Genomic DNA, 12,500 nt, shown 5'->3' with positions numbered 1-12,500 from the left:
AAAGTATCAGATTTAAAGGAGCTGATGTAAATATTCATCTGACTGTATTTCTGCTGTTTGAGGAGTAAAAACATTTAAACACATTTATGATGGAAAACCTAACAGTCTGTATCTGTGTGTAAAACATGAAAACTTCACTCTCTCTTCTCTTCTCTCTCTTCTCTTCTTCTCTTCTTTCTTTCTCTTCTCTTCTTTCTCTCAGACGCCATCAGCTCAGCAAACCCTCGAGTCATCGACGACAGCCGAGCCCGAAAACTCTCCAACGACCTCAAACGCTGCACCTACTACGAGACCTGCGCCACCTACGGGCTCAACGTGGAGAGGGTCTTCCAGGACGGTAAGAGTCCCGAATACCGGGGGGGGTCAGAGGAGGGTTGGGGGGGTTCAGAGGGGTCCAGAGGGTGTCCAGAGGGGGTCCAGAGGGGGTCCGGGGGGGTTCAGGGGGTTACAGAGGAGTCCATGGATGGTTCGGGGGGGTCCAGCAGGCAGGTCCTCTGGGGGAAGGTGACATTCGGCCATTGGGGATCTTAATCACACCTCAATTAGGAATGAAATGGAGCCGCTGAAGCTATTTAGCTCAAACCGAACAGCAATTAAGTTTTATCACAGCGATGGGAGGAAGAAAAAAAAAGAAGGGATGATAATAAAAGAGTCAGAGATAAAGAGGAGGAGGAGGTGCTGACTGACCCGGACACTTCCTTCATCTCATTGTGTCCCAAAATAACCGACAACACGCTGTGACACCGAAGTTTATCACAATGTCTTCACCTTGAAATGATTCATCAATTACATACCGATCAATAAGTTAATCACCAATCATCCTGATTATCAATTAATTACTCTGAGTTACTTAAAAGAAGAAAAAAGTCCAAATTGTCTGATTCCAGCTTTTTAAATATGAATATTTTCTACTTTCTTTTTAATCCTTCAATGATAATAAACTGAATATCAGGAACAAACTCTGAGAGGGAAAGAGAGAGGGAGAGAGGGAGAGAGAGAGAGAGAGAGAGAGAGAAAGAGAGTTTTAATAAGCCGTTAACGAGGCGACCGGTCGGCAGGTGAAGGGTTAACGGCTGTAATTAAAGACACAAAATGGACGACAGACAGGAACTCTGCGGTTAATTAGCGGAGCGGCAGCAGCGAGTGTGTCGGCCTCTGGCTGCGTCTGCTTCTACCTGAGTCTCATCTGTCAGCAGCTTTCCTTCATTTAAAGACTTCAGACAGTTTATAACGTCAGAAACAAACATCATGAAATATAGAAAAGATTAGTTTCTCTTTTATTTTAAATATCACATTAATATAAAGTCACATCACAGCTCTGAGTGTTCATAGAATTAACAAACATTAGAGCTTGTTTGCAGTCTGAATGGATGTATTGCAGCAGTTATGAGTAGAGCTGCAACTATTAGTCAATTAATTATTATTAAATTATTAATTTTTATAACCAATGAAGGCAAAAAAAGCCAAATATGTGCAGATTTAAGCTTATTAGATATGATAATGTATGTGTCATTTGTTTATAATTAGTACTAAATTGTATTATTTTAGACAGAAACAAACAACCTCATTCACAAATATGTAGTTTACACTCAAAACTACACACTAATAACTGAGTATTTATGTCGTTTTTTAGGATATTTGCTTTGATTAAACCAACATCACATCAGTGTTTTCTTCTAATCTGAACCAAACTGCTCCCTCCTCTCTGTAAAATGTCCTAAACATCACCTTTAAATACCTGCAAATGACTAAATAATCAAATACTTGAGGATTTCAGTCAGAAAAGCAGGTAAATGGATGTTTGTCAGTGTGAATGAGTTGAGTTGTTGTTACTGAGTTTGTCCTGCAGGGGGCAGCGCAGGAGCACGCTCAGCACAGACTGAAGAAATCATTTCCACAACTGTCCGTCAGTCTGTCAAATATCCCTTAATTCAGTGTGTGTGTGTGTGTGTGTGTGTGTGTGTGTGTGTGTGTGTGTGTGTGTGTGTGTGTGTGTGTATCAGTGTGTGTGTGTGTGTGTATCAGTGTGTGTGTGTGTGTGTATCAGTGTGTGTGTGTGAGACCCAGGAGGAAGCTTTCCACACTAAACGCTGCCTTATTATCCTCTTAATTATTCCTCTGTGTGTGTGTGTGTGTGTGTGTGTGTGTGTGTGTGTGTGTGTGTGTGATTGTCTCTGACACTGTCTCCTTGTGTTTTTCTCGTCATTATCCCAAATTAATCAGTTTTTTAATCATCCAGCAGAACGATGAGTTTAATGTTTTCTGTCGACGCCCGAAACACGACAGCAGCCTGCAGCTGTGTGTGTGTGTGTGTGTATGTATGTGTGCGTGTATGTATGTGTGTGTCTGTGTGTCTATCTCTGTTGTCACGCTGCGAGTTCACTGTGTTTGTCTCAGTGTGATGTTTTGTTCAACCTAAGTGTGTGTGTTGGTTTCTTAATGTGATTTTGTTGGTGTGTTTGTGGCAGTGTGTGTAAACCGTATTTATAATATTGTGTAGCTATTTGTGTGTGTGTGTGTGTGTTTGTAAGACAGTGTGTATCTGTGTGTTTGTAAGTGTGTGTGGTAGTGTAACTGAAAGTGTGTATCAGTGCATAACAATTTGTGTGTTTTGTATTTGCCTTTGTTGTTTTTTTGGGTACATGCTGTGAGTACACACACACACACACACGCACTGATACACACACACACACAAACACACACACACACACACTCACTCTCTTTAATTATTTCTTAGCGTGACCTTAATTTGCGGCGAGGACTTCAGTAATGACGCCGCTCAGCTCTCGGCTCTCAGCCACTTAAAACACTCGCCGTCCTCTAATTGGTCAGAAGCATCGCATCATCACACACACACACACACGCACACACACACACACACACACACACAGAGCTGCAGTCAGGTGATCTGCAGAGTCACTCTGAGTTCATACAGCTGTTTGTGTTTTGGAAAATTAGTACGTATGTTCAGATTATGGAATTTATATAAATGTACACTCACCTGTACTCTCACCTGTACTCTCACCTGTACTCTCACCTGTACTCTCACCTGTACACTCACCTGTACTCTCACCTGTACTCTCACCTGTACACTCACCTGTACTCTCACCTGTACACTCACCTGTACTCTCACCTGTACTCTCACCTTTACTCTCACCTTTACTCTCACCTGTACTCTCACCTGTACACTCACCTGTACACTCACCTGTACACTCACCTGTACACTCACCTGTACTCTCACCTGTACACTCACCTGTACTCTCACCTGTACTCTCACCTGTACTCTCACCTGTACTCTCACCTGTACTCTCACCTGTACACTCACCTGTACTCTCACCTGTACACTCACCTGTACTCTCACCTGTACTCTCACCTGTACTCTCACCTGTACTCTCACCTGTACTCTCACCTGTACTCTCACCTGTACTCTCACCTGTACTCTCACCTGTACTCTCACCTGTACTCTCACCTGTACTCTCACCTGTACTCTCACCTGTACTCTCACCTGTACACTCACCTGTACTCTCACCTGTACTCTCACCTGTACACTCACCTGTACACTCACCTGTACTCTCACCTGTACTCTCACCTGTACACTCAGCTGTACACTCACCTGTACACTCACCTGTACTCTCACCTGTACACTCACCTGTACACTCACTTGTACACTCACCTGTACACTCACCTGTACACTCACCTGTACTCTCACCTGTACTCTCACCTGTACTCTCACCTGTACTCTCACCTGTACTCTCACCTGTACACTCACCTGTACTCTCACCTGTACTCTCACCTGTACACTCACCTGTACTTCTGTAAAACGTATTAATTAATATTCATTAGTATGTTTTAATTAGTGTAAAATCACCTTTAAAAGAGACTCGTTGTATTTTTGTTACCTGAGACGAGCCGTCATATTTACATAAAGAGCAGTTGTTGCACCGCCATGTTTGTACAGTAGCCCAGAGCAGACAAACCAAACACTGACTGGTGATGGTTGGATATTCAGTAGGTTGCAATCTACAACCTCACCACTAGAGGCCACTAAACCCTAAACACTGCACCTTTAAGTACTTCAAACTTCTGTAATTTCACCATTTTAATTTTTTTTCTATAACAGTGAAGCATTGTGTTTGTTTTCATTTAAATAAACATAAATAAAGGTTTAGTAGTAGTATTATATACTAGTAGAAGTTCTTTTTCACTTTTTATCAATGGAGTGTGTTTTCGTGACCTTCGTTTCCTGTCTGATCGTGGCGGGTCGGGGGAGGTGGAGGTGGAGGTGAGGGGAGGGGGGGTGCTTTAATTACAGCGCTCATATTCAGTTTCATAATCAGCTGGATCGTCACGGCGACAAGCAGAGGCTCCCGGTGAAGAAACGCTGATTCGCACTAATTTGACATGATTGGTTCGTGTGTGTGTGTGAGTATCTTTGTGTGTGTGTGTGTGTGTGTGTGTGTGTGTGTGTGTGTGTGTGTGTGTGTGTGTGTGTGTGTGTGTGTGTGTGTGTGTGAGTATCGGTGTGTGTGTGTGTGTGTGTGTGAGTATCGGTGTGTGTGTGTGTGTGTGTGTGTGTGAGTATCTGTGTGTGTGTGTGTGTGTGTGTGGGTCGAGCATCGTAAATGTAATAAAGGTTTTGATGAGTTATAGCGGCTGCACAAAGAGAGAGAAAGAAGGAGTAGTGAGCGGATGAGTTGCATGAGTGACCACAACATTTAGCGTTAAAAATAATTGGCCCTACTCGTCGTCATGACAATTTGTTGTGTGTCGCAGGGAGAGGGGGGGGGGGGTGATGATGAGGAGTCGTGTCCTTCCTCGCGGCGTTTTAAATGCGGCGTGTCGTTGATGGAAAGAGACGGACGTGTTTGTGAAGAGAGAAAAACATGTTCATCACTTTATTACATGTGTCTTCTTTTAATTCACACATGCAAAACTTCATTTATACCCTCTGTTCTTATCATCAGGGGAACTATACATCATTTAACTGCATCAATTCTTCTATTATATCATTGTAATTCATCTTATAATCAATAAAACATCTTAGAATAATAATAAATGCTCATCATATACATTTAAATACAAATAATATTCAGTTTTCTCTTCTTAATAAAATGTTCAAAACTAAAGAAAACACTCATATTTTTGGTGTTATTGCTTTAAAAAAGTAATTTAAACACAAAAGCTGAATTGAATGATGATTAATAAGTAAAAACATGTTTAATGAATCAGTTTAGTTGGTTGTTTATTTATTTAAAACCCTCGTTTATCATTATTGAAACAAATGATTTTACTGGGTGTTCACATTATGCATTAGACTCTTAAGTATCAGTTTTATTATTTTAATTCATCATATAATCAATAAAACTCCATAAAATAATACAAGATGTGCATCACAGACACGCAAGTACATTAAAATACCAAATCTACTTATTGTTCTTATTAATAAATTCACATTATTTAAACTGGACGCTTTAAAAAAGTACTTTAAACTTCTAAATAGTTTCCTATTGATCTTCTGATGATTAAAGTGATTGATTAGGTTTACTGGTTAACTGTGTAAACATGCTCAGTGGATCAGCTTTGTATATAAATTGATACTTTAATGTTATTTTTTAGATGTCTTAAATTAAAATAGACTCAATAATACATTAAATCCAGATGTTGATGTTGATAATAATGATTCAGTAACAGAGTATAACGCTGAAGATGACATAAATGATGCTTTAATTGTAAAGATAATATTTCATTTTCTTGTGTTTGAATACAAGTCAGTCAGTTTATTTTATTTAAGATAATATTATAATATACATTTTCAAAGTGTAAAATCATGAGAGAAACATGTTAAAATATTTGTTTTTCTGTCCAATCAGTGCTCATAGATTTCACAGTGAAACAAACACAGACTCATCATTTACTGCTTTGTGAGCAAAGAGACGATTAGGGTCAAAAATTGGGCTAAAAAGACCAAATTTGATATAATGAGGAGTTCAGGAGGTCGACTGTGTTTATATCTTTATCTGTTTCTTTGTTTTAGGCTGTGACTCAGTGTGTGTGTGTGTGTGTGTGTGTGTGTGTGTTTAACATGTAATTTGCTGTAATGGGAAGTGAAGCCTCGTCCGGTTGGGAGGAGTGACCTCTGTGTGAGGGATGGAGGGAGGGGAGGGGAGGGGAGGGAGGGGTGACAGCACAGTGGTCCCTCGTCCATCAGCACGCTAATTTAATTAGCCTAATTACAGCGACATGAACCCCCAACACACACACACACACACTACTCCTCTTCTTCTTCTCTCTAATCTGTGTCAGAGTGCAGAAGCAGGGCGCTTCGTTAGTGCACGCTAACGAGCTGAGATGACCACACTCATGTTCCATCACTCATCAATGTTCACAAGTACACTAAATGACACTTTAAAGCATGTAAACACACACACACACACACACACACACACACACACACACACACACACACACACACACACACACACACACACACACACACACACACTAATTAACAGAAGGTTTATGAACAGGTAAATCAGTTTCAGGTGTTTCAGTGTGAGCAGGTCTGTGCTGCGTTCAGGTCCTGTAGGAAGGATGGAAACTATCAAAAATTCACCTGACAGATCAATAAGGTTAAAATACACACAATTATATTATATGTATTAAAAAAAAGACTAGAAACGTATTACTTAAAATACCCAAAAGTTGTACTAATAAAACTAATATATAATAAATAATAATAAAATACCCGATGTGCAAAAAGTTACCTGCAGTATCTAAAAATATCTAAGAGATATAATATATATATATATACATATATATAATAACATGTTTTTATGTATTTAACATGAATTGACTTAAGAAAAATGATCTTATACAGTATAACTTGTACAATGTAAACATGAAAGTAATAAAGCATCAAACAGACAATAAATAGAGAAAAAGTGTAAGAGTAAATAAAACCAATAGCAAGATTAAAACCATATATAATGTCTAACAGTAAATAATACTTTAATGCACATTTAATTAAGTATATCCTGATATCTTGGTATATTTGGTATATTTGGAAACTTAAGGATCTTTATAATTTAAAGTCAGTTAATGTTTTATTAACGGCTGAAACCAACAATTATTTCCATTATTGATCGATTCATTATTATACTAATCGACTCATCGCTGCAGCTCTGATGTTTTTATTGGAGATCAAAGAAGAAGAAGAAAAAGAAATTAAAGTTGTTGTGAAGTTATAAATCTGAACAGTGTTTAATTGATTAGTTTCCAGCAGTGTGACGCTGATATCTGCAGCTGTCTGTATCTGCACTGTTTGACTTTAAAGAGTGAAACACTGCAGAGTCAGCCCCCCCCCCCCTCCACCTTTATGCCCCGGCCCGGTGGTGCAGCCCCGCCATAAATCTGATCAAAGGGGAGACGTTTCCATTAGAAGAAAATGGCAGCTTCTCAGAGCAGAACTGAGATTGATGGATCAAAGTTAAATCGTATTAACCGTGCAGTTTAAATATTTAGCGCGGCCTTATCATAACTGTTCTTAACACTTAATGTAAAATACAGCCTGCCAGGTAAAGAGGGGGGTGGGGGGGACGCTGACATGTATGTGAGAGAAGCCTCGTCCAATCAGGAGACGGCTGAGAGGATAAACCCAGCTAATGTGTGTTTGGTTAATCAATTAGAGCTTTAAATGATTAGTCCATTACCGTAAATTCTCTAATAGTGTGCACACAGAATCAGGACTTTGTTTCTAGTTTCTCACAATAAGATACTGTGAGAGTGATTCAAAGAGGTATTGATCAGGAGAAATGTAAATGTGAGAAGACATGCAGTGAATAGGTGAATAAAAGAGGTATAAAATGCCAAATAATCCTCATTTCAGGTTAAAGAATGTAAGAAATAAAGGACAAAAATCATGATGAAGAACATAATGAACGTATTATGACGAACTTTGTTGTCCTTCACCTTTAAAAAGAGTATATAAGACATCGCACATAATGCATAATAATGCAGGTTTTAATATTAAAGTGAATTAGTAATAAAGGTGATGAGTAGATTGTTATTTTACTTACATGTAAATAATTCCATCATCAGCATAAATAGATAAATGTACTTTAAAATAATGATTTAAGGATTACGTTTCTTACATAGTTCTGTTTAAAAATGACTACAAAGCATTTTACTTTATTATAAACTATATATGTTGAAAATGTGAATATGTGGCTTAAATTTGTCTTTCAGAAATATTTTAAGTTATTGTTGTTTTTATAGTTCTGCTAGTAGTTACTGGGCTGGATGTCACTTTAACATTTAGATCCAGTATTAGATCCACTTTAGAATGAAGCCGATCAATCAATCAATCAATGAATCAATGGCAGAATACAGAAAGACATGAGGCAGCTAATTATAAGAAGTTTTCTATTGATCGGGAAGAGTCGGGAACCAAATCCAAACATAAAATCCAGGTTCAGAAACAGTAAAGTTGTCTGTTTCCACTAAAGGTCAAAGGTCACAGACTGGATGAATAATGAACACAGAGGTGTGAGCTGGAGGTGACATCAGAGTTGTGTTTGGGAGGCAGGAGAGAGTTAAAGACTTTTTAGTGACTCCATTATCTCAGTCCCAATAAACACAGGCCTCCGTGTTTCATGCGCTCACAGATGATGAAGCCATTGTTTTAATTGGGCTCGTTAAAGGGCCCCGGCTTCATTAATGAGGAGCCGCTCGTAAACATTTACCTCCAGGTGACACGGGGGCGAGCCAAGGGCAGGGGGGAGAGAGAGAGAGAGAGAGAGAGAGAGAGAGAGAGAGAGAGAGAGAGAGAGAGAGAGAGAGAGAGAGAGAGAGAGAGAGAGAGAGAGAGAGAGAGAGAGAGAGAGAGAGAGAGAGAGAGAGAGAGAGAGAGAGATTTTTAAAGACAAGTCTGCAGAAGACAAAGTGAGCCGATCAAACAGGAAACGTCTGATTAAACCTTGAAGAGAAAGTTTGAGATTATTTATTACATTTGACAATAATGAGATTTATTCTTTTATTTACATCAGAGATCAGAAGCATCCAACAAACTACTAACTACACAAACATCAGTCAGATGTTATTAACTTCATTATTCTACTATAAATATATACTTAAAATATTTCTAAAAGATAAATTTAAACCAAACATATTCACATTTCCAACATACATGAGTTATTATTTTAAAGTAAAATGTTTTAAAAGTAGATGTAAAGTTTATATTGAGCTTCAGCAGTCTGGGATATTCATATCAAGTGATATCTGACACATTTACTTAGTAGGAAAGTACATGTGGTAGTAGTAGTAGTAGTTGTTGTTGTTACAGTAGTACTAGTAGTAGTAGTAGTACTTTTTGTAGTAGTGGTAGTACTAATAGTAGTAGTAGTAGTAGTAGTACTTTTTGTAGTAGTGGTAGTACTAATAGTAGTAGTAGTAGCATTTACAGTCTTTTTAGCATCAGATTCCCTCTTATGGGAAGTATAGTAACAAAAAGACTTTGCTACTAAAAACACTGTAACGTTGGAACATAGAAGATGAAGATTTCACTCATTCAGACTGAAGCTTCACATCTACTTTTAAATCCATGTTTCCACAGAAGGAGGACTGTGGGTTTAGTTTAGGACAGAAATGTGACCATAAAATACTTAGATAGATGTGCAGGATTCAGCAGTGAAGGTGCTCCATCACCTCCTCCCACCTTACATAGACACTTAAGGTTGGGTATACATTAGGTGGAGTTAGCCAGTAGATATTTCTCCTGATATTTAATAAAAGTGAACAGTGACAAAAGCATGTTGAACATCTACAGACTGTAAAGATTATTATGATCCTGAAACCAGTCAGTGGAAGTCCATCGGTCCTGATAACGCTGAGCTAGTCCGCCCCAGCAGCCTCCCTCATTCTGTGATTCATCTGTCCTGAAACACACACACACACACACACACACACACACACACACACACACACACACACACACACACACACACACACACACACTCACACACTCATCTATCAGCTGCAGTGATTATTCTCCCATTATTAGACTGAAGGGGAGGATGGAAACGGTCAGAGCAGCAGCAAAAAGGTCCAATCAATGAGACCCCCACACGTCACATACACACAGACACACACACACACACACACACACACACACACACACACACACACACACACACACACACACACACACACACACACACACACACACAAATATCCGTTATGAACATCCAATCAGACGAGGAGAAGCCAGTTTGGATCTTTGCTAATTGTCTCTGCAGTGATTTCAGGTATTGATCAGTGTTCTCCAGACTGATGAAAACAGAAGCTTAAATTAAAAGTGTGAAATCAGAATGAAAGAGTTAAAGTGAAGTTTCAGACTGGGTCCAATCATCTTCTTTGATCTTTTTTGGGGATTTTACAGCATTTTTACATCATAGTTGCTTCCATATTTACTGGACCAAAACAGCTGAGAGTTGAACCCTGAGGAACCCACAAGTATTACTGATGTTATTAATGTGATGGTGATGTTGCTCCGTAGCTCTGTTGTATTGATTGATTGATTGATTGATTGACTGGTTGTTTGTCATGTGATGTGTTTCAGTGGCTCAGAAGATCGTGGCCACCAGGAAGAAGCAGCAGTTGTCCATCGGACCGTGCAAGTCGCTCCCCAACTCACCCAGTCACACGTCTGTCTGCGCCACGCAAGTGTCAGCCGTCCACATCAGCCAGGTCAGAGGTCACACACACACACACACACACACACACACACACACACACACACACACACAAACACACAAACACACGCACACACACTGAACTTTGAGTTAACTACACAGTATTAAACAGTACTACAGTATTCTCTCCCTCCTCTGGTGTTGCTCCTGCAGCTTTACTATGACAGTACTCCACAGTCACGCAGTACTACAGTCACGCAGTACTAACATAGTACAGTACTACAGTCATACAGTACTACAGTCATACAGTACTAACATAGTACAGTACTACAGTACTACAGTCATACAGTACTAACATAGTACAGTACTACAGTACTACAGTATTACAGTACTACAGTATTACAGTACTACAGTACTACAGTCATACAGTACTACAGTACTATAGTACTACAGTACTACAGCACTACAGTATTACAGTACTACAGTATTACAGTACTACAGTACTACAGTACTACAGTCATACAGTACTACAGTACTATAGTACTACAGTACTACAGTACTACAGTAATACAGTACTACAGTACTACAGTATTACAGTACTACAGTATTACAGTACTACAGTACTACAGTCATACAGTACTACAGTACTATAGTACTACAGTACTACAGTACTACAGTAATACAGTACTACAGCACTACAGTATTACAGTACTACAGTATTACAGTACTACAGTACTACAGTCATACAGTACTAGAGTACTCTACAGTACTACAGTCATACAGTACTACAGTCATACAGTACTACAGTACTACAGTACTACAGTCATACAGTACTACATATACTACAGCCCCCTCCCTCCCTCCTCATGCTCCTGCAGCTTGAGGCCGTTGAGCAGTTCGATCCTCATCCTTCACTCCTTCATTGATTTCTCATTAAAAAGTCATCGCTCAGCGTGTCTGAGAGCGCCGCCACGTTTCCCCTCGAGAGTCGTGTTTATCTTCCCGCCGCCTCCATGAAGCAGCCCTCTGTGCATCTTTAACTCTCACTGATTACTGTCGACTGATCCCCGCCTCCTCCGCCTGCCACAGGAGACACGTTACAAACACCAAGAAACTTTTAAACCTCAACAAAGACTCCTCATGTTTGTGTTATAATAAAGCCCGTCATATTTCACTGCTTCACTTTATCTGCATGTTTCTGTTATTATAATAAACCCCGTCATATTTCACTGCTTCAGTTTATCTGCATGTTTGTGTTGTTATAATAAACTCCTGTCATTATAATAAACGTATTATTATCATATTTCTGTTCTGTCCAGACGAGTAACGGCGGCGGCAGTCTGAGCGACTACTCGTCCTCGGTGCCGTCCACGCCGAGCACCAGCCAGAAGGAGCTCCGCATCGACGTGCCTCAGACCACCAACACGCCCACGCCCGTCCGGAAGCAGTCCAAACGCCGCTCCAACCTCTTCACCGTGAGTCTGAACCCCAAAATACACAACACATGCAACACACTATAAACTACACACTCATTATATACACTATTCTATATATATGTACTATTATTCAACATACTGCTGTGTGAATGTCACTTCCTGAGAGCCTCCTTGCTGGTTGGAGAAGGGTAACCATGGTAACCTGAGCTGATGATAAAGAGATAACTTTAACACAGTTACTGACAGAAGAAACACAAACAGGAAAAAAAGAGAAAACTTTATCATGGTTTTAAAAAATTACAACATTCAACATAACAGTCCTCTTCTTCTTCCTCCTCCTCTCTTCCTCCTCCTCCTCCTCTTCCTCCTCTTCCTC

General features: G+C 39.6%; 1 protein-coding gene across 1 annotated transcript in view; it reads left to right on the top strand.

Moving 5' to 3' along the window:
- Nucleotides 1–12,500, top strand: part of agap1 (ArfGAP with GTPase domain, ankyrin repeat and PH domain 1) — a 98,794-nt gene that overhangs the window by 25,621 nt on the left and 60,673 nt on the right. The window contains exons 6-8 of the mRNA XM_062414451.1: nt 203–337; nt 10,616–10,743; nt 12,008–12,163. Of these exons, the coding sequence (XP_062270435.1) occupies nt 203–337; nt 10,616–10,743; nt 12,008–12,163 (419 nt within the window). The remainder of the gene's footprint in view (nt 1–202; nt 338–10,615; nt 10,744–12,007; nt 12,164–12,500) is intronic.

Source organism: Scomber scombrus, chromosome 24 (genome assembly GCF_963691925.1).
Source record: "Scomber scombrus chromosome 24, fScoSco1.1, whole genome shotgun sequence".
Lineage (NCBI taxonomy): Eukaryota > Metazoa > Chordata > Actinopteri > Scombriformes > Scombridae > Scomber > Scomber scombrus.
Note: the sequence above shows the minus strand (reverse complement) of the source record. Positions and strands in the feature narration are given on the sequence as shown.